General features: G+C 34.3%; 1 protein-coding gene across 2 annotated transcripts in view; it reads left to right on the top strand.

The window, feature by feature from the left end:
* Window positions 1-24,974, top strand: part of Btk (tyrosine-protein kinase Btk29A) — a 324,307-nt gene that overhangs the window by 75,896 nt on the left and 223,437 nt on the right. For both annotated transcript variants that reach the window (XM_085958514.1, XM_085958515.1), the window contains exon 4: window positions 15,855-16,079. In XM_085958514.1, the coding sequence (XP_085814640.1) occupies window positions 15,855-16,079 (225 nt within the window). The remainder of the gene's footprint in view (window positions 1-15,854; window positions 16,080-24,974) is intronic.

Here is a 24,974-nt window from a genome sequence, read left to right on the forward strand (position 1 = left end):
CATCGATTTGTATATTCATTTTTCGCCAAATCAATCGAAGTCCCTGTAATTTTGCTGTTTGAAATTGTGATTTTTTCCAAACAACTATTTCCTGTATGATAATTTGATATTTGAACTAATATAGATAGCTTCTTAAAACCTTACATTTTGATGCCATAATAATGATGCATTCAATTTGCCGATTATGGATTATACATTACCATTGTTTATTTGTTGTTTTTAGTATGTGGATATGTTTAGTATTAAATGATAACATTTTTTTTTACCAAAATGGGATTTATTAGTTTTACAATATGGATAAAATATTTGTAACTTCGCCACGGAACAATTCTTACTAATGTAATTTTATGATACTGTAAAATGCCATTCATTATAAATAAGCTAACATCATACAGTAAATTGATTTTCGCCATAATTTCACTTAGCATTTTTGGTTTAGCAACTTGACATGCTCTGAGCAACGGAGCAGTATACTGAAAATGTTGAGATACTCTGAAAGCTTCAACTTTCATTCAAATAAAATTATACTTAAACGCAATTTTTAAACAATAAAATGCGAGCCCCTGTTTTATATACTCGATAACTCGATATTGTGTTTATTAATGTATTTGAGAAAGCCATCATCTAAAATGATGATTTATGACTTTAAAAGATCCTCTGTGGAAGACAAAATAAATTGGACTATATTGCTTTTCCGTCTCGGGTAATTAATTATTTTGCCTACCTGGGGCAGAAATAAAGTTGTGATGTCGAAACACCTTGATTTGCCACTCAACGCGGATGCGAGCCATTACAGTCGCCCAGTGATGAAAGATCGCTCCAATTAAATATAAATAACGAACAATTCACACCTATCCGTGATCTTATTTTCTACTCGGGCAAGTTTATAAATAGTAACTTACTACCTGTGTTGATTCTGTGCGCCTGATACTTTTGTATACAAACTGACTTGACTAAAGACGTTGAACTTTTGAAGTAAACCTTCACTTCGTTTTTGACAGATGCGGGCGATAATATTGTGAAGTTTAATCATTGGTCTTCTTCTTTTGGGACCGTGTTCTGTTAAATGTTGGGCCAGTCGTATAACACCACCAACGTTTTGAGCCACTTGCGGAGGTTGCGTAGGGAAGACAATCTCCTGCCTACGCGTCTGCTGCCTTCCATCGTCCCTGGTAGGAGTAAATCACACTCCTCAATGTGGAAAAATGCTCGAAGCATTCAGCGTTTGATAATTGCTCTAAGTTCCGCGTATTGGCTCGTCAATCTTCTCATTTAGAAATCCTCATTGAACGCCGATATATCTGGCTACATCCTGAAAGCCTCCAGTCTTGGGATGGTACGTTCCTTTAGCGTCCAGACTCTGTAGCCCTTCACCGAGTGCATAGACTTATGTATGTCTCGATTGCAGAAAAGATGTTTATTTTTTCGAAGTTGCTTCTTGTCATGTCAACTCGAATTTTGATCTCATGACTTTCATATACCTATTCCTTCTTCGACCATATCCGTCCCTTTAGCTGGAGCTTACGGACATCACGTGGCGCCTCCCTGACGTTCGCCAGTCTTCTTGCGTCATTGCCAGCGTCCCGTCGCTCCGCCGTATACACACATGCAAGCCAGGTTGAAGTTCTCTTCAGGCGTCCGCAGCACGTAGCAAAGGAAGGTCCAACGTCGCATCTTCACTCTCAACGTGATGAGAGGCTGCTTGGTTCACTCATTACTCTCTTATCTCATTACTCCTAAAGTTATACGCACGGATACGGTTGCTCGGAGGCTTCATAAGGTACCACGATGTTACTATAAAGCAGCACGGATATATTGCAAGAATCGGATATGCGTCTTTTCGTTTTAACCGAGTTCAGTCCTAGACACTCCACATCGAGTTTTATTACCTACCTACTTAGTTGTCATAAACGCTTCAATTAACCCAATAAAATTACTTCGCACATTTTCTTTGGTCGTTTTTTTTCAGTAATAATTATTTGCCAACTGCATACCTATATTAGGTTATGTGCCCCCATTACTTTCGTCTACCAAAAGAGTGGCTAGACTAATGCAATTTATTAATCTAATTACGTTGTGCTTTTTTTGTACGCATTATATTATGTAGTAAACTTTGTAATACAAAGATGCTGTGATATAAAATAAAATATTGGCCCAATTAAATCCAATAATAAACACTCACACGTTTCTATTCTTTAATTTCCAACGGTGTCTGCTACTAGTATTGGAGTTCTGTGCGCCTAATACTTTCTTTCGATAAATGGCCAGACATAAATAATATTAAATTAAGTCTTTTGTTTTTATTTGTATGCGTCTATTAAGTACACCTGAATAATGAATTTTCTAATACGAGGGTGGGTCAATAAGTCCTTATAAAAGCCGACAGGTGGCGCGACTAGTACTGTAAGCGGTTTGTTTTCATGCAGCGGCACTACCGATTCAGTATGCTGCGAAGTTTCAATCAGATTGGTCGGGTTGTTGTGTGTTTCTCGTACATTTAAAAAAAAAATTTGTGGAAAATTGTGGAAAATGGAAAAATGGAAAATGGAGAAAATTGAGTTTAGAGCTGTTATTAAACATTTTAATATAAAAGGGTTAACAGCAAAGGAAATAAAAAATGAGTTGGATTTAGTTCACGGCATATCTGCTCCTTCACTTGCAACTATTTATAACTGGTTAAATGAATTTAAACGTGGTCGTACATCAACAAAGGATGAACCACGCTCAGGACGTCCTGTAGAGGTTACTACACCAGAAATGATCAATAAAATCCACGATATGGTGTTAAGTGACCGAAGATTAAAGTTGAGTGAGATAATTGAGGTTACAGGGATCTCAAAAGGTAGCGTCATTTCTATTTTACATGACAAATTGGGCATGAAAAATATTTCTGCAAGATGGGTGCCGCGTTTGCTCACAGTCGACAATAAACGCAATAGGGTAGTGGCCTCTAAAGCCCTGTTGTCGCTCATGCAAACACAAACTTAAAAAAATGGCTAAGTGGACAACGTTTTTTTTCAAATGAAGAAGTCATCGATCGGACAAATGCTTATTTTGAGGACCTTCCGAAAACTTATTTTTCTGACGGTTTAAAAAAAATTGAGAAACGTCTAACCAAGTGTATTGAGCTCCAAGGAGATTATGTTGAGAAATAAAAAAAAAATACAAAAATAAAAACTGTTTTAATGCTTTTTTCTAAGGAATTATTGACCCACCCTCGTAATTAATACTACACGTCCATGATCTTATTTTGATTATCGATTAATAATTTATATTTACAATACCTGTGGTCATTCCTGTGGCCCTAATACTTTTATTCGAAGTATTGATTGATTTATATAGAGAGATACAAAAGATCTACCTAACTTAAGTTTCTCATTGATGGAGCATTGCACAATTTCTGTGTGGAATATATTTGCTTTGCTTTTATTTTCAATACAAATTAATTTAGGTATACCCTAATTATGTGTATTGTGCTGTGCCCCTGATACTTTTGTAAGAAAATGGCTAACCTATATTTCTCAATATATGACCTATATGAGAACATCAATACCGTATAAGAAATGTGAAGTTGTTTAAAGGGTTATCAAATTTGTACATAGATTTTTATAGCGTTATAGCAGCCATTTTTTCCTGATTCCTACAAAAATTGACATTTGTGTTCAGTACTGTTTAGCGTATACAAGTTGTAAAAATGTATTACAACAATAATGAATCTATTCGACCAATAGAGCTTACTATTCGTAATTAAATTGGAAATTTCGAGTAAAATGGTAATATTTGTGATGTTAGGAATCCTACCCTTCAAAAATATAAACGTAGTGCTGAAAATATCGATGTTGCGAATCAAAGTGTTGATGAAACTCCAGAACAAACAATTATACGTCGTTCTCAAGAACGTCGACTTTCTTATGAGGACTACATGGAATATTATTCATAAAGATATACACTTGAAGGCATATAAAATACAGATCTAAACCGAATGACCATTTGGTGCGTCGAAATTTTGCTGATGATTGGGATTCAGATCAACCTGAAACAGACCCATTATTACATGAAAAAATCATCTTCGGCGATTAAGCTCATTTTTGGTTAAATGGCTACGTAAATAACCACAATTTGTCGCATTTGGAGTAATTCAAATCCATATAGGTATTATTTTTGAAACACCTTAACATCCACAGAAGTTAACAGGTTGGTGTTGTTTGCGGTTTGGAGGTGTAAATTGGATGGATTTAAAAAAAAATGAAAATGGCAATACAGTTACTGTCAATGGAGATCGCTACAGAACATCATTACTGTTTTTTTTTCTTTTTCTGCCATGAACTAGATTATTTTGATCTGGACGATATATGGCTCCAACAAGATGGTGCAACATACCATATAGGTCGTAACACAATCAACTTATTGAGAGTCAAATTAAGAATATATATATATCTCTTATTTGATAACCTTATACGAGAACATCAATACTGTATCAGAAATGTGAAGTTATCTACAATAATATGTAGAAAAAACATGGCGAATATTGTGTCAAAGTATCAACTAATTGCCGCAATAAATCCATGTTCTGACGTTTTTATTAAAATTTAAAACTTGAATTGAACAGGAAACAATTGGATGCTCATAAAACTAACAAAATTTGACAGATCGCGTGCAGCAAATAATCTTACGTGTCATTTCGAAACAATTAACTGGAAAAAAGATTGATTGCACATATTTGGTTCATCGATTAGTGTAGAACTGTATTATGTAGGTACTAGGTAGGTCCCTATTGCCGGTATTGCCGGAGACTAATTAAACAATTAACATGAAGTCAGCTGGCCCTAACATTATTAGGGTGAGGAATAAAAGACAAACGTCTGACATTATTAATACTTTGGACGCGGAAAACGCACACGGCGCGTAATGACCAGGCCGATCGATGTAATTAACGTGCATTTTAAAGGGGGCAATTAAAATCTCATTATCTCTTCAGCAGCGAACGCGTTAATAGGCAACTAGATTGCAAAATTCGCATCTACCTAATTACTTGGCTGAAATAATATATCTCTAACGTTGGATACGTTATTTTTAGTAGGCATTTCTAATACATTTCCTCTGGACATCGATATACATACGAAAAAAAATATTATATGTAAAAAAATATTGTACAGTAGGGATAATAATTAGTTTATGTTGAATGTATCGTTTACAATGTTTAAATACTCACACTAAACCCACAGTAGACTCCCTAACTAATTTTCTCTAAAAGTGCTTGTTACGTTAATTAAGCTTAGGACGACAGAGTAGTAAAGGCTGCCGTTTGTTAGAGAAAAGTCGATAGAGCTCATTTTGGCCGTCATATAGTTTTTTTCTTCATACGATGTACGTACCTAGATTTAATTGCGTCATATTTTGAAGCACCCACATTTTATGTCGAGTAAATTAGGTGCAATCATACTTACCCGGAGAGTGAGACGTCCTTCCAAACCGACGGAATAAAGTGTTTACGTTTTCCTACCGTAACAGATAAGAGCTGATGTAAAGTAACTTGGTAAATGACAGCCAGTGTTAGGGTTCATCTTTACGCAATTATAAGTAACGATTTGTGTAGGACTTGTGACCCCACTTTTCTCAGGTCACATTTGACAGGTGTTTGCATTGAATTTTCTCACAGCTGTTTGCCCTTCCAATTTTAATTAAGATCTCCTGCAGGCAGGTCCGCCCCAAGGGACTCAGCCGCCCACTTGCGAAATTCCGAAACGCCGCCTTCAAACTTTAAATGACACTGAAAATTCTAAAAATACAATATTGTTACAAAAATTCACACTCGATTTTTATGGTACATATTCCGGTAAAAGTTAGAAATATCTTTTTATGAACGTATGGTTATAATAATATAAAAATACTAGCTGACCCGGCAAACGTTGTTCTGCCATATAAATTATTTCTAGTGAATATTTTGGTTGTTAAATAAAAAATAACGAATGTATCGTAAGTGTGTGGGGATGAGATCTATGACAGAAAGAGGAATGGAGCGCTGTAGACGATGACCGCCGATAAAAACAAAAAAACATCAACCATTCATTTTCTCAATTCAAAATGACTAATGATGTTCATAATGAATGAATTACCTGTGACAGGATCTCGTTGTTTAATGTTTATGCAATATCCGTCTTGTCCCTTCCAGAAAATTGGCGGATATTGGAGAGCGTCGTATGAACGGTGTGTGTCAGTGATGAACTCCAGATTATTGTTTCTTCTTCGAATCACGATTTCTCGCGTCGATGTGCGGTCGCCAACCATGATTCCAGCAATGTCGACAACAACAGGTGCATTGAATCGACGCACGTGCTCTCCAGCTGGTGTTTTATCAGGATTGATGACAATAGCGTGATTGTCACTTTGCAATTCGTGCACGTGTGCTTTGAAGAGTTTCAATAATTCATTGTGCTCATTCAACAGGGCGTCCAGTTCGCCGACGATGCGCCTGGAAATAGGCGAATTGAGACCATTGTAGCCGCAACGTGCATCCACATGATTGATGTCCTCACCGCCCATGAAGTAGATTTGTAAAAAATTATGTGGTTCGTTTGGCATTGGCAGCAATGAGCCTACTTTGTGGTATACTTGGCCTTTGATTTTGAACGTAGAATGGAATTGTTGACCATTTGCCGCAGTATTGTGAACTATTTCTGTTGCTCCGAACGAAGTCATTTGGAAGCATGAATTGAATGTGCGAATGGACTTCAGGAACAGGTTTGAATCTGGAACCGTGCCGATGAGCAAGCCGTTCAATGGTTCTGGTGGTATATCAATTTCTGGTAGTTGCACTTTTCCTGATGCGCAACACATCCCGGCTGACTCATGTTTGAATTTGAGCGCATGACACTGGGGACATTCTTTGTCCATAGCACCAATCAGCACTTTCGGATGAGCGGAATATTCAATATCTGGCTCGTACTCGAATGCGAGACGAAGGAACGAAGCGGATGTAAATGTTCGATGTACTTGTTGGCGTTGTCGGCCATTTGCTCTGCGTGTGTTAACTACGAACCGGCGCGCTTGGCTCCGTTCCAATTGTCGTTGTTGATTTCGTTCAGCTCGTGCCTCTTATGATTGAGATGCACGCAATTGCGACATGCTTACACGCACGTTTTTGTTCTCTTGTTGGTTTTGTTCGTCTGTTCTTTCTGCTCTACTATTTTTCATGTTTGTTGCTTTATTCGTTCGACGGCCTAAGTGGCCCCCCTTGCGTCTTGCTGGCATTGTGCACTGTAATACACGCACATAAAAATAGATCAATTAAAATAAATCGTACAAACTTTTGCACGCACTGCGTTGTGATATGTCGAATGAAATGTCAAAATGACGCAACGCTTCTCTTGAATTCTTCTCGGACGTAGCGCCATCTGTCATTCAACGAACTAAATAATTTCGTTTTGTTTGAAATACGAACGACGGTTAAATTTGTTAATACAAAAATAATAAAATCGCGATTAAAAAATGGAAGGGTGGGGGTAGGACAGTTAAAATTTGGGGTTATAGGTATTTTTTTATGCAAAATAATAAAAAAAATACAAAAAAAAATTGTCAAAAAAATAAATATTTTTTTTTCTGGATAGAGATACCCTAATCACCTAGCGGTATGAAATATACTTGTTGACCTATTCTCATATCTAACAAATATACATAAAAAAATTCATAAAAATCGGTCGAGCCATTTCGGAGGAGTTCGACCACAAACATCGTGACACGAGATTTTTATATATATAGAGATTGTACTGATTTAACGTGGATAAAAAAATACTTTGGGTGTTACCCAATTAATTATTTTTTAAATTAAAGATTCCGTTTTTGAATATTGCTCTGCTGTAATGTTGATATTTTGATCTACGTAGTTTATCATAAATTCGTACCTGTAAAATTATTGTAAATATATTATAAAGAAAGTTGCAAATTAAAACAAACATATGGGTTAATGTGTGGTCGGCATAGGAGCTTAGTCTATATACGACATACGTAAACAACGGGCTTAGGTAAGTTAGACATATTCCTTTTTTAATAATCCAAACCAACCGTCCCGCACCATACTCGGTCTTAATCGAGCGTATCACGAGGCCCTACGTTTGGATGTGAAACATCAGCAGTTTTTTACACCTGAGAATGTCTCAGGAGCAGATGCCCAATACTGAGCTCGCCACGCTCTCAAGTAAGCTTTGACTGAGTTTACCGAAAGACGTAATTTAATAAAAAGTGCCATCGTAGAGAAAGCAATGGGGACTAAGAAGAGTAATAATTGAATTTAATGATATATAATAATTATACAAAACACAAAGCTAAAACAATCCGGACAAACAAAATTATGTGAATAGATCTTCACGTCCGCAATAAGATGCCGCATTTTTTTTAAATGCAATATAATTGGCCTTTGTGGCGACCAGTTCGGGCGGTCCGATGGGGCCAACAGCTGGTTGGACCGACTTCAGCAGCTATTCCCTCTCAGTTTCCCTTCTCTTCCCCACAGTTGACAGGTCAGCTGGGAAAATATTGTTGTGCATGGCTGAGATGTTGCGAATTTTACGGATTTCTAACCGCCTTCTAAATTGGGCCTGCACATTTTGCACGCATGATCGGGGCGGACCTGGTTACAGGTTGCGCTGTGTCGTGGCTTGCTTGTATGTTCGGTCGTGACTGCCAGCCAACCTGCTTGTGCAAAAAACGGACTTGTTAATGCGATTAGAGAAGCATTAAAATGCCGGATAATTCAGTATTTCTATTGATGTTTGGCTATTTTTTAAAACATTGTACGGCTGGCTCACTTGTACTTGCGTAAAGAATCGGTTTGTATGCACATTAAATACTTACGTACTTGCTTAAGGGGGGACATGCTCGTCGAAGGTCAAAATTGAGTTTTTATTGTATTTTCAAACCATGATCCTGGACACTCCATAAACGTTGTAGATAATCTATTTATATAATTTTGAAGCCTTATTATCCTTTATAGTTATTTTAAACATTTGATGACTGTATAAAGTATTTTTGTTACATAAAATAGTATTCTTTTAAACCTCTCGCTCTAATGTTTTAGAATATAGTCATATTTCGGTACATAACTGTGCAGTGGTGTTAAGATTTTTTACATTTATTAATTTTTAAACGCATTTATAAAACCATTAGCATAATTTATTACGAGATAATTTTTGTAAAATATTCACGATAAAAAATTATATTGATAATCTCTGTGATCCCAAATTTGACAAGAATTAGGCATTTTATTATTCAAAAAATCGGCAAGATTAACACATTTGAAGATGATTCTAAAGGTATTTATTATAAGCTATGTCCTTGACCATTCAAGTGTGATAAACATCTTATGAATAATGATTGCTTTATAATAATTATTGACCTAAGAATAAGGTAGTGTTTTTTTGAAATACGCTATTTCTTTTGTCATTCCCCAGTAGTTAAGCTACAACATACGGCCGTAGCCATAAATTGACAAACTATAATTGAAGTAGGGAGTAAAATGATATTGACGCGCGTGTTTGAACATGTACCGTTTAAAAAAAAATTAAAAAAAAATCGGTTAAGTACATGTTCAAACACGCGCGTCAATATCATTTTACTCCCTACTTCAATTATAATTTGTCAATTTATGGCTACGGCCGTATGTTGTAGCTTAACCACTGGGGAATGACAAAAGAAATGGCGTATTTCAAAAAAACACTACCTTATTCTTAGGTCAATAATTATTATAAAGCAATCATTATTCATAAGATGTTTATCACGCTTGAATGGTCAAGGACATAGCTTATAATAAATATCTTTAGAATCATCTTCAAATGTGTTAATCTTGCCGATTTTTTGAATAACAAAATGCCTAATTCTTGTCAAATTTGGGATCACGGAGATTATCAATATAATTTTTTATCGTGAATATTTTACAAAAATTATCTTGTAATAAATTATGCTAATGGTTTTATAAATGCGTTTAAAAATTAATAAATGTAAAAAATCTTAACACCACTGCACAGTTATGTACCGAAATATGACTATATTCTAAAACATTAGAGCGAGAGGTTTAAAAGAATACTATTTTATGTAACAAAAATACTTTATGCAGTCATCAAATGTTTAAAATAACTATAAAGGATAATAAGGCTTCAAAATTATATAAATAGATTATCTACAACGTTTAAGGAGTGTCCAGGATCATGGTTTGAAAATACAATAATAACTCAATTTTGACCTTCGACGAGCATGTCCCCCCTTAAGGGCGGACGTGCTCAGCGTGGGTCAAAATGGAGCTTTTATTCTATTTTCAAAGCATGATCCTGCACATTCCTTAAACGTTGTAGATAATATTTTTATATAATTTTGAAGCCTTATTATCCTTTATATATTTTAAACATTTGATGACTGCTTAAAGTATTTTTATTACATAAAATAGTATTCTTTTAAACCTCTCGCTCTAATGTTTTAGAATATAGTCATATTTCAGTACATAAATGTGCAGTGGTGTTAAGATTTTTTACATTTATTAATTTTTAAACGCATTTATAAAACCATCAGTATAATTTATGTCGACATTATTATAGTGAAATATTTACGATAAAACATTATATTGATAATCTCTGTGATCCCAAATTTGACAAGAATTAGGCATTTTATTATTCAAAAAATGGGCAAGATTAACACATTTGAAGATACTTTTAAAGATACTGATTATAAGCTATGTCTTTGACCATTCAAGTGTGATAAACATCCTACAAATAATGATTGCTTTATAATAATTATTGACCTAAGAATAAGGCAGTGTTTTTTTGAAATACGCCATTTCTTTTGACATTCCCCAGTAGTTAAGCTACAACATACGGCCGTAGCCATAAATTGAACTATAATTGAATAAGGAGTAAAATGATGTTAACGTGCGTGTTTTTAACATTTTATATTGAAACTATCGTATAGATTTTTAATAACACATGTTTTCAATACGCCGTAAAAAACATCAAATTTGGTACATAGTTTCTGCATTCCTAATCTCTGGAAAACCTCAATTAAACGGGACTCAATTCAGTGATACCGGCAAGCTAGGTACCTAACCTATATCTCGTATAAACAATCTAATATGTTCAAAATGCATGGGTGACTAGGGACAACGAAATAATGAGTTTAATAATTAGTCACCGTTGTGTTTCTTCATGTTCTATTGGATCATTTTCTGTTTATTCATGTTCAATGTTTCATGTAACATTGTAATTATTGGACATACATAATTTTGAAAACACGAGAGATGCAGGTTCGATTCCTACTAGGTGTCTTACTATTTTCAAAAAAGATTTGTATTTTTCGGTCTAATTTATAATATTATATTTTCTTAGAAGTGTTTTCAAAATTATGTATGTTCAAGTCTTACATTGTTAAATGTTGTGCAAATTCAGTATTTAATAAAAAATAAAATATACCTACGTTTGAATTTGATATACTGATTGGTAATGTTCCTTTATCTTGTTTCGATTCAAGTCAACATCGCATACTCTGTCGGTCGTTTCCATCTCCGGGTGGTTTGGATCGGAGCAATCTCTTATGCGACATCAAATTATGATAATTCTCGCATAAAAGCGATCGCGGAGGCCAAGCTCCACGGGCGCTGTATTTCCCTCCCTTTACGACGTTATATTTTCATTATTTTATGTAAAACCGCGTAAAATGTTTATTCTTTACTGCCGGGGCTTTTTAATTTAGAGTCTGAGAGGCGATATCGCTTGCCTTGATTAGATCTTTATTGTTGGGCTCTCGTCCGATGCTGTGAGCCGAGTATTTACGTAAATTTTGAAGAGTCTTAATTGTGTCAGCCGTTAATCTGATATATAATTAAAACTTAGTAGGACATTGCGGGGTTTTTAGTAGATAATAATAATATGTCGTATTCACATCGTATTTTAACATGTAATTATTACAATTATTTTCAATTACTTGAAGGCGAGCCAAAAACTCACTGAATTTCTGATAACCCTTTTGGTAATAATCGCGTTGATAAGTTTGTAAGCGTACTTATGAAATTATTGGTACTTTGGTCTGCACATGTATTGTTGTACCGCCGTGAAGGTACCTAATAAGAAATTAGGAAAGTGTTTTGGTAATATGCGAAGCCGTTTTTTATGCATAAAGCTTTAGAGAGATACAATAATTATACGATATCAGTATTTAGCTATGCAAGTTTCTAATATAAAACAATACGTTATATTAAATTCATCTCTTCACGTGTATTTTTTTGTAAATATAATATTATTAATGTCTTATTCATCGATTGATTGCTCCACTAACTTACTGACTTATATTAATAAATAAATATGTAATTATATTCAATACCGCAACGTTGTTATCGAAGCGTTTCCATGCTGCGGTTTTCTTGCCGAGAACTTCGCCGAGTTTTTCCGCAGCTCTAACCAACTAACCCACTACTGATACTTATTAGACACTTAACTGATTCTCTCATTCACGTGGCTGTAACTAACTTCCGATGTCTAACAGATTTGGATAACTAAACGTATACTAACCTTTATTTACCGTTCTGTGATGTCGAGTCACGTTACAGAGATTCTTTTACATTTTATATTTCAGTTAATATGCATTTCGTCTGCTCAATATGTTATACATTTCTATACTAACCAAAAAAACAAATACCTACCCAGAATTTTTTTACGAATACATATTTATAATAACTATATTTTTATTCAACGAATAATTCACAAGATTTAATAATTCTAACATAATTTTGAAAACACACACACAAAACACCACACAAAAATATATTATAACTAATAGAAAAAATCTTTTTGAAAAAGGTAAGACACCCCGCAGGAATCGAATCGGCTGCATCTCTCGGGTATTGCGCCCACGCACATGACCACTATGCTAAAGGAGCCATGCTTAACTGCGACAATTTTTAACTAATGGCTTTTAATACTCACTGAAGCGCTTTGTATTTTAAATCAAAGTATGTATTACTTTAATTATTAACCGACACCACAGATCACTCCAAGATTTTTTTTATAACTTACCTACTTGAACTTTGTTCAAAATGATTTTTTCTATTGGTTATAATATATTTTCCCAGAAGTGTTTTCAAAATTATGTATGTTACATAATTAGAATGTTACATTCTTAAATCTTGTGTTAAATACTGTGTTATTGTGAAACTATAGTAAAAATTTTATAGCATGTCGCTTGCCGAAACGAATCTCTGCTTCATGATGAGAGCATCTATAAATAACAAAACGCTATAGGTGCTTTTTGATAATTAGTCCAGTCAATGAATATATTGTAGAGTGCATGGAATATGTCACAATTTTTGACTTCGGGACTTTGTTAGGAGTAGTTAGTGGGTAAACATACTAAAAATCCCCGACCCTGGGAGTGAAAGTTAATTAAACTTCCTATAAAATTTGTCTCTATACATATTTGTCGAATTTTCAACGATAATTGGCAGCCAATTTGCCCATTTGCTCGTTTTTTTAACATTTTTTTTCTACATGCACCGTTTCCGTGATATAAGCGAAAAACAGAAAAATGGGACCTTTCGTCCCCCTTCCGCCTTTAGCTCATCTCCTAGGGGCGGGGACTTTTAGTATGTTTACCTACTAACTACGCCTAACAAAGTCCTGAAGTCAAAAATTGTGACATATTCCATGCACTCTACACCCATATTTTGAGCACTCATTGACTGGAGTAAATGCAGAACTTATTTTATACGTGTATGGATAGCGACAATGATATTCGTGTTCACGAAGTGACTAGTTAGGGTGTGGGAATAAATATTACTGTAATGTAAAGAAATGTGACGACACACGACAAATCACGAATATTATTCATTTGCACAGAGATATAGTGATGTATAATTGAACGTAGTTATGGAGAATGTAGCCAGTCCACAATAATGTCGAACTGAGATAATGGTACTTTAGCAACAACGTGATATTAAAAACGTATGTAAAATGTACAATTGTAAATAGTATTTTATTTCAAGAATATTTTTTTGCGACTTTGCTATTTTCAGCAGAATGTAGAGAAAACCTTCTCGCATCTGATCAATATCATATCTCATTTTCTTATTTTTTGTGGACTGGTTACTTTCTGCATAACGTCCAATATATATTTTTGACCGTGGCGTCCAGTATTGTGAATCCGAAGTTCATTCAAATTATCGCCAACGACGCACGCCCAATCTCTTGAAAAGGAATAAAACTTGTATTTTGTTGAGAAAACTCTTGTTTATCAATAATGAATAATTCCTCAAAAACATGTACTTATATTAGGAAAAAAACCCGGAAAAATGGACCCACTGAGATTTGATATCGCATCTTTCAACTTCCATAGAATGGCCCTGTTCAACTACCGATAGAACTGTTGTTTTCTATTATGAATTATACCTACTGTAGATATTTCAAATTATTTCAAAAAAATAAATTTAAGTTATTGTAATACTGTTCTCCCAAAAATGTTTCTATAACTGGCCTGAGTTTTTTACCGATAGAGTTACCGATAATCAATAATTAAATTATGTTTAATTCAAAACTGATTAATACATAATTTTTATTATTTTGTTATACAACAGTTCAAATTATTTCAATATATTTTTTATTATATATATTATAATGCAATGTGTAAGTAATCACGGCTCGTTAATTATAAAAAAACTGCTTAGATATCTTAGGTAGGCTCCTAAATAAATATCCCATAAAGGTTTTAAGGTCTCATAATATTTAATAATTAATGTATTTTACCATTGTTTAGCTCTGTCTTTTTCTTCGCAGAAAAATGTTTTAAATAGATTTTCTATATTAGCCGTTTTATTAAATAATGTTAATTTTATCTACGCCCATGGCACAAAAGGAGGCGAGTGAAAATGTGTTAATTAATTATTTTGATCTCTTGTTAACTTTCGCGTTTTTCATTACTGATCAATTATTGACCTCTCCTAATGGCGTTTTGAATATTTCAACTGTGTATATTAAAAATGTTTTCTGAAATAATAATGAATTCCCAATGGATTTTGAGGATAATTATTGATAGCAACTTTCCAGCTACGTAATTAGAATATTTTTACTAGTGATGACTTACTTATTTCACCCAGTCACGCTCCTGTCTCGGAGCATAATATTATCGTGGTTGAATTGTTAAAATCTCCGATGTGACAAAAATTGTATTTTTACAGAAAAGCCAAAAAAACTCATGCATATGGAGTTTTACAGGATTTATCTAAATAACAGAAAACGGGCAACTCCGATATTGTAATGACTACGTACATTTTACTACTCAAATATATTGTTACAAATGGGTGGGTTACGTGTAAAATGTGGGTATTACATTTTGTCGTATCGCAGTTCACAGTGAGATGTCGTACCGGAAATAGATGACCGTATAGCATTAAGATCAAAAATATCATAGTTGTATAGACATTGACAATAATAATCCAATATTTTTAATAAAAACATTTACCTGATATTGATTAACATCAAATATCTGATGTTAACGCTCTCATTTTTTATATGATATTTGATAGGTAGGTACGACTTTATACTTATGAGCACCTACTTGCTAATCTGCTTATCATTCAGTATTGTATATAAATATATTATACGATATGATTATATTTTTAAATAACTTACGTAGCTATTTTCTTCTCTTTTTACATGTGGTTTTCTTTATGTATTTTATTTAGACGTGCATTTGATCAGAATACTATACAGCCACCTATTTCCGATACAACAGGTCACGGTAAACTGTGATACGACCAACTGCATACGCATAAATTTCCTGAAACAAAACAAATGTTGTGATCGCTGTTTTCTTTTCTTTCTTTCCAGTGTGCTCATCAAACCGCTCCCTGAGCTTGCGCTTCCACGCGGGCCTGTGGGCTGGCAAGCGGTGGTCGTGCTGCAGGGCCAGCGGCCGCACGGCAGTCGGCTGCGAAATCAGTAACTCCTGGGGGATCAGTGCCGCGGCGGCGGACGGCCCCCTGTCGGAGCCCGTCTCCCTCGCCCTGCTCGTGCAGGACATCTCGGCCAGCTTGGACAACACCAGCGAAACAGGTAAGCCTGTAAACCTATCGTTACACGTCGTTGTGGTCGTTCCCGTTTCTTTTTCTTCCGATAATAAGAGTTACGTCATGGGTTTCGTTTCTTGTGTAAACACAAATTCAATAATATAATATAGCTAGGTTCATTAGCCCTTCAATTTGACGTGGATCTTGGCCGGTTTGTTAACATATTTGAAATGCAGGAGTACCTACTAGCCCAGGGGTCGGCAAACTCTTGAACCAAAAGACCCAAATATGAGTAGCACAACGGTTAAAAAAAAATTTCGAGAGCCATTCGTATATTTTTATAAATATAATTTATTTAAATGAATTAATTACATTTTATAATTGTTTATTTTTTAAGTGAAGAAGATTTTCCGAATAAAACTAACAGACTTAAATAGATATGTTTTTTACTGATGAAATTATAAATATAATTTTTACAGAATATGAATTACAAACAATTTTCACGCAGTAAAACTAATGTGAACAATGACCTTCCTTGCATTTCTTTTGAGAATTTCTGTATGTTTAAGTATGTGTACGTGACCCTTTTGCATTCCAAAAAACGAGACATAAAGTAAACAAACAATCATACCTTTTTGCATCAAGCATCACGGAGGAATAATTAGGCTCGCGATAATGTCATTATATAATACACATAATAAGTGTAGGTACATATCAATACATATCAATGGCAAAAAATAAAAATTGTGAATTTTGCAAAAGTTTTTGTAAAAATTGTGAATTGGGAGTTTGGCAACAAAGAGCCACACGCCAATACCTAAAGAGCCGCATGTGACTCGCGAGCCGCGGTTTGCCGACCACTGTACTAGCCAGTTGCTCTGACCTATTAGGTCCGTGCCCTTCGTAGTTCCACGACCACCCTGCTTTTTTAAACCGTGCTTACCGACACTTATAGATCTTTTTACTGTTTTAAATTAAACTGAACTGTTATGTTAATAAGTTAATTTTCAGCCATAATAATAAATCAGTTTACATCCCTCATGCATTTTTAGGTTGACATATTTCTTCTGATTGGTATTATCATTTCGGAGTAGGTTCTAAATTATTGCGGACGAGGTAAGTCCTTGTCACGTTGTGAATATCCGCTCTGGGTTACCGTGATATACCTACCTACCAACATCCGTTGTCACCTTGTATCGCAAATTCAAAATCGATATCTAAAACATTGCCCGCTATCGTTTTCAAGGAAGCTCAGATAAGCTTTTGCCCCGAGCTTTACTCGCGTCACGAAATTGGCAAGCTTGATATCTTAAGTTATTACCTATTTATTTAATACCGTTTTATTTAATAAATCAAATTATTTTATCTAGCACATTTATCATTTGGAAATCAATTCATTGTTTTCATATTATTGAAATTATAAATTGTTAGTTTAATTCGCACACAAAGTGAAACAACAAGGAATTAAAAGAACTCAATTTTAATCAATGATGAAAGAACGTCCATTTAAATTCACACTCACATAAGTGGAATACATCGATAACCAAAGCAATTTGGTTGAGCACAGTTATCAACTCAAAAACACAGTTACACCGGTAGAGCCTTAATCAAGAGTAGGTAGAGAATCCCCAAAGAAGGCTTACATCACGCAGTTCTCATCAATATGAGCAGCGGTTTGGATTTATCCGCACTCACACAGAGGAGAGGGATTTAATCCCTACTCATGGATGTCATACGCACATCCGGGATGTCTGTACGGGCGGATTGGGTCAATATATTTGCGGGGGCCCATCACACATGTGAGTTACCCCAGACTTTTCCATACTCATACTTACTTTGAACTTGCAAAAATCGTGCGGAAAAAATTGGGCGGATAAACGTGAAGCGGAAACTAATACTCATCAACACTAGCGAGAGATTACGCATAAAGTAGATATAAATAAATAAATACCCACCAGATTAAAATCTAAAAAAAAATACCCTTCACCATAAGGTCGTACTTCAACTGATGCGGGGCCTAAACAATCGAGCTACTCTCAAGCCTGGTTTGATTTGTAAAAAACAAGGCCTGAACAAAAACGATGCATGAGTGCGAGTGAGAAAGTATTCGGCACCCTTATAATCTCTGCGACACGCGCTAGAGTAAGATAAAAGGTCTACATATTTTTAAGTTGGTTTCCAAAAATATCGCCGGTGAATCGTGCTGAATCGCTTCACGTAGCGTGTTGTTCGTGTTGCTAAATTTGCTATTTTTTGTGTTAAACATAAAGTCAGTGGTAAATATTTTTAGTTAATTAAGTAGGAAAGGTGGTTCTGCATGTTGTATTAAAATATGATAGCCGTACTGATAAGCAAGAAGATGGTATTACGTTTCATAGGTAAGTTGATACATGTTCGTGACAATTTATTTGTATATTATTATTTATTTTAATATCAGTGACCTAGTGTTTCTTTAAAATAACTTAAATTATGGATATATTTACCTAATTGGTTGCATTTTGACCGCTTAAAAATACTATATAACGTAAAAAACAGAAAATTATATTTTAATTCTGAGCGTCTAGTGCGAGCACTTTGGGCGAGCACTAGCGAAATGGTCTATGGTCTCGAACATTTATAGGCGAATGCGTTCGCTCGCCCACAAACCAAACGCACAGCACGTAGCTTTATTTAGCAATGCAACGGGTGGCGTCTATATGTATCTATAGTCTATGGTAAAAAAGTTTTAATACTCTAATTGGTTGTGTTCGAAAAATCTCGTGTCGAGATAAATCTAAATAATCAGAAACGGCCAATTCCCTGGAATTCGAGTAATGTTGCTAGGCAAAAATAACGAAGGGAAAGATTGTATCGGAAAGAGAAAGCTTCCGACTACAGTAGTAATTTAAAAATCGTCACTTAAAAAATTGAGTTATCGGTAACCGAAAAGCTAAAAAAAAGCTCTCGACTTTTATTGTAAAATTCTTGAATCGAGAAATGAAATAACAAAATTAAACCCTGGCGGCTAAAATTATTTAACATGGAATATGTTTTACCTACTAATTCACTGAATGCTGGTTGTCCAAATTCGAAAGAAAATAAAATAAATTGCGGGCGCGGGTTACACGGCATTCCCGAAGCGCCGTTCCCGGCCGACTGGAGTCTCTCGGAGCCGCGCTACTTTTGTGACTTTATTTTTCGTTACGCCTGTGCGATTTTTCGTAACGAATCCGCCCGGGAGGGAGGTCAAGACAAAAGCATGTATCCATGCTAAAATTAAATCACAAGCTTCTATAGGCACTGTAACCGCCGAAGAAACGAGATGAAAAATAAAATACTTGTCGGCAATGATAATTTATAATATTATTTATCTCTCACATAAATTTCAATAATAATGATAATATTATACTCACATATTTCCATATTTCTTGACGTTTTTTGTGTACTAGATCGGACCGTGGCGGCCGAAAATGATTGTGGAGATAAATATTGAAGGAATATAATAATATTTTATCGAGAAATCGCCATTCATCTCTGACGGACCGTGATGTTATATCTGTCCGTTAGATGAAAATTCAAGCTCTAGCGATAATCCTCTTATAAAATCCCGGATTGAAACTTCTCTCTAAAAGCGTTTCGCGTAGATATTATAAAATATTGGAATTTAGTACACAAATACGCAGCATTGTAGCTCCATTTTATTATAGATAAAACTGTGCATATAATATATCAGTAGCGAAAGGTGGAGGTAAGCTTGTAGGATCCGCCATAAATAGTTCACATTAAACTTTGTTAATTATTCGCATTTGTCTTTATTGAACTAAGACTACAATTTACAGATGATATGGTATTTTTAAAAATCAATCAAACCCCGCCTAAACCAAACCATAATAGTTTTATTTTTGGGCGATATGACAAAATTGTGCAGACTTTTCATTCATACTTATTTGTTTTCGTTGGATTAATAATACATATCACACATTGTTGGCTATTTTTTTAAAATTCATATTCAATTCAAGACCTAACCCAAACCATAATAGATAAAAAATATTATTTTATTTATAAAATATTCAAAGTTATGTATGATTTAATTGCTTTCAGATATTTTATAGATAGACGAGTATTTTTTGACTATTATCTATTATGGCTTGGTTTCGCAGGGTTTAATTGAATTTAAAAAAAACTAACCAACACCATATGTAAATTGTAGTTTTATTTGAATAAAAACAAATACCTTGCGATATTTAAGGCTCGGCCGAATATCAAGGCGTTACAGTGTATCCAAGTGTTTCTGAGTGAGTGTGGCCTACAAGTTTAAATTGTTTTTGTTTTTTTCCCCTCTTCTGTAAATTTGTATTGTAATAACTGTATGAGTAATTACTGCAATAATATGTATTAAGGTGAAGCCTTTACTGAGCCGATTTTAAAGAGGCACCTAGCGGAAAGATACGAAGCTTGCAATTTGAGATTTTTTTTTTGATAATTTACAATTTCAACTGAATTAATTAATAAATATCTATCTGAAAACATTAAAAAGAAAAATATGTTTTTATTCTAAGTCAAAGATAAACTTACAATTGTATAAAATGTAATAAAATGTGAATTTGTTGAATCGGGCCGCACCCTATTATTACATGTATTTTATGGTCATATTTATTATTAAAATTTAGTTTATTAAGTTTTCTAAGCATCACCTAAGCGATTTTTTTACTAATTCACAGGTTTAATATTTTTTATATCTATTTTAAAAAACATCGATTTTTATAAAAAATATAAATGTGTATAACTTGAAATCCTTTTCAATCAATCCATGTCCAATTTTTTGAATTTCAAAAACTAAGTAGAACATTGTACATTAGATTGCTGACTATTATTTATTTTTTAATAACTAGTAATGAGGGATTAAGCCTAGTAGAGTATTTTTTTTTTCCGACCATGTCCGATCCTAATAGGATCATATCGTCTGTGTTTTGTAAAAAGGGCGAATCAACCAAAATGCTACTTTCTAGGAGGAGGATTTTTAACTTTTGACATTTATTTGTTTTTTACCTGTAGATGATTATAAATATCTAACAAGTTCATAATAAAGCTTAGAAAGAGTACTGTCATTATAATAGGTATTATTATATAATATTTTAAAAGGCCTAATATGTCACATTTGCTTTTTATTTCGTAATTTTAATTAATTTAATTTTAGTCGATTATCGTTTTTAAGTACTTTCCTGTAAAGATAAAAATTCGCCGTTTTTACACAACAAAGCTAGTGGGGTACATATTGTATTTTCATTAATATCGAGATTTCGCCAAAATGGTTGATTCGCCCTTTTTACAAAACACCGACGATATGGGCCTCCACAGAGTAGAGGTTTGTATTAACAGATTTTTTTTTACGAGAAATGGATGTCAGTCACTTGCTCAACCTATTAGGTCCATACCCTGACTCACACACATATTGAAAAACAATATGTGTACTTGCCAGACCCAGGATTCGAACCTGGGACCCACGGCATGATAGTCCAACGCTTATGCCGCGCGGCCACCGTGGGTATAGGTACGTTTTATAATTTTGCACTTTTTTGCTCATTTTACTACACTGATACACCTTTTTGCCTAATTACCTCGCATAAAATTAGAACAAATGATATTCACTTGTATTAATTATAACGTGGTAATTAATATATAAATAGATAATATTTTTTAAATATATTACATCATTTTCATCCTAGATCCGGAGTGAAAAGTTATGATGCGTATACTCTATTACGCTACCAATGTGTGTATTATATAGATAATTAGGTTGTATATATTTTGTTAATGACCATGTTCCAAAATCTGATCGATCTAACGCTAACCCCATAAAGAGACAATTTTCGCGGAAACTTCACGTACGTCGTTTTGGCGTAGCCATTACCTAATAAACAAATTTACCTGATAAAGAAGCTAATCCTCGTTTGAAGTTTCGATGTGCTCATATTACCTGTATCAGGAAGTTGCCATGATTGGCATTTGAATCTCGTTGTTTCAATTATTTCTGCCCCCTTGAGAGTTGTTGTTTGTTGTTCCATGTTGGATAATTTTAGTAATATATTAGTAAGAAAACTCCTAATGCCTTGCCACTTAACGCGAAACGTGTCTCGAAACTTTGAGGAAGACTGGGAATATAATATTATATCTTTGCCAGACGTGCACTTGGATTCCCTGAATAAAATAAAATATCAAGGACACAGACGTATAAAAAATTCTGGTGGCATGTGCCCTAAATAGGCCGAAATTTAAGAATGTAAGGTTAGTCTGGGTAAAACACTCGCACACATGTGTAATATCGGGTTTTGAGATAAACGCAAACAAAGATTTCGCTAATATGCAATTTATTAAATAAAGCCATTTTTCGAAACTATAGAGGAAGGGTGCCTATTATGAGATAGGTGCCTAATATGAGATATAGTAATAACTCAGCAACCGGACGATAATAAAATATGGTGATGGTGTCACACGGTAGCGAGGAGTAATAGCTCCAAACGACTGTCGGTGCGCAGGGTGCAGCGCCTGTCTTTGGTGATGTATGTGTGTTTTCGTCGATCACTCGTCCAAGAAATTTTGCCGCATGCTACTTTTGATGATCGTAGAACATCTCTAAGGTATCGTACAATGTTTATTTCTTAATTAAACACGTAGTTTGGTAGTTTAATTTATATTTGAGTATCTTCTGTATCATTATCGACTCTAGAAGAAGAATAGTTAATTTTATTATGTCAAATTTTGAATGAGCCTAAAATGAGATACTTGGGTGTGCCCAATATGAGATATCTCATATTAGGGTCACATTTTACTTTGAAAACATATCAACGTTTATATTGTGTGTATGTTTTATATTATATTGTCCATAGATGCCTCCGTCAAAAAAGAAAAGCTGGGACCCCAGGTCTATGTTTCAAGCTATGAATGCCGTTTGCAAGAAAGAAATGGGATATCTGAAAGCTGCCAAACAGTTCGGAGTACCAAAAGGCACACTGAAGCGTTATGTCAAAGATGATCGAGACCCAGTAAGCGAACGAAATCAAAATACAAAAAGAAAAGACGGCTGACGAAAAAAAGAAAACTAGAATGGAAAAAGCGATGGGAAAGAAAAATTAGAAATAAATTAAAAGAAAGAAGAAGGAGGAATCTGAGTCGTCGTCAAGCGAAGGTGGAGAAAAGATGATAGTGCTGATGACGACGATGAAGAAAATGACGCGATGTGTATTTATTTACTGTAGTTGGAATTATACAAGAGTAGAAAAATGGACGCAGGTGTTTCAAATGGAGTCACGATGATTGTGGTAATTTAACAGCAGGAGATGTTTTTATTTGTGTATTTTGTTATGATAATATTTGAATAAAAGGTGGATATGGAAGTAAATGAGACCATGTGAAATGTAAACAAATATATAATTATTCATATCAATTACAGCTATTGTTTTTTTTCATAATGTTCCCAATATGAGATAGTCTCATATTAGGAACAGTGACTATCTCAAATTAGGAACACTTTTTGGAGAACAGCTTATTTGACATTTTTACTAAAATGCGAATCTAAAATAAACTGGCAGAAAGAAAAATCTCATGACTACAAATTTATTAGTAAACAGTATGGTTTGATGTATTTATAATAATAGATACCCTGCAATGCGTTTATTTTAGATTTGAGAATGTCTCAAAAAAAAGTATCTCATAATAGGCACCCTTCCTCTATATTGTAAACGGATATATAACATAGAGCTTTGTGTCACTAATAAATATGATTACGAGATTATCGAAACCGGAAGCTAACTCAAAACATACATTCTGTAGTTAGGCCCCTGTAATCCTAACACACTGATGTAACTCCTGGTGGGTAAGTAAGTACTAAAAAAAAACGACAGCCAGCGGAACTGGAACCTGCATCCAGTGTATTCCCGCCAATTAAGCAATTCATCTCTAATTACGGCGAAATTAACTAGTAGTTTTTATATCTTGACGTGCTCAACAAATTTCGCTATTTTTTGGCAATCGGGTTTTGTGGGTTAATCAAGGATCCAAATTATCCCATTAATTACGGACTTGCACATGCGAATAATTTAACGAACTATTTTTTTATTTAACAAATAATTAACAAGATTTGAAAATGTATCATTCTTTATTCAACATACTTTATTTGAGTCATCAGTCAGATACAAAAATCGCCAGGTGGATACAAATGCCTACTTTGGAATGTTTCTCGTTTGCTCACTGTTTCGGCGATAACACGTACCTATCTTCTAGCCAATAATTAGAGAAAACTGACTACTATTACCAATTTTCTTTAATATAACCTATACATAGATGGTATGTACTTTTAAAATCTTTACTATTTATAACTCTGTAACTTTTTCCGATAGACAGTAAGTAAACGGTCACATCTGTTTTGGGATATGGATGGGTCCTATGATTGAAGTATGAGGAGTGGTACGTTTCAACAATAAAACGTGTCAACCTATGAACATATTAATATTCCATTCATAGCATTCATATATTATGACGACATCATATTCATATATTATGATGTCGAACATTTTTTATGTTTACGTGCAAATAAAATAATAAAATTCTGCGTGACGTACCGAAGGCTTATATTGGGGCTAACGGAACAGCATCGTGTATCTAACAGTGGTATTAATGTATTATTTGTAATTTACGAAAATGTATTTACATTCCCCCTAGTTTATCCCCCTTCCAAACGGTTAAAGTGACACCTACTAAAAATAAAAAAGTTTATGAAGAAATATGATTCTTGTACAATTTAAAATTCTTACCTAAGTACTTAAATATGAAATGTGTCGCTGAGTTTCAAAACCCGCTATAACACTTTTTCATTATGTTGAGAAAATCAATAAAAACTTTTTGAACTAAAAAGGTTTTTGAATGTTTCAGTAGTGTTATAGCGGGATTTGATAGACACATTCAT

Source organism: Rhyacophila brunnea, unplaced genomic scaffold (genome assembly GCF_057557595.1).
Source record: "Rhyacophila brunnea isolate RB1 unplaced genomic scaffold, BYU_Rbru_1.0 scaffold_8, whole genome shotgun sequence".
NCBI lineage: Eukaryota > Metazoa > Arthropoda > Insecta > Trichoptera > Rhyacophilidae > Rhyacophila > Rhyacophila brunnea.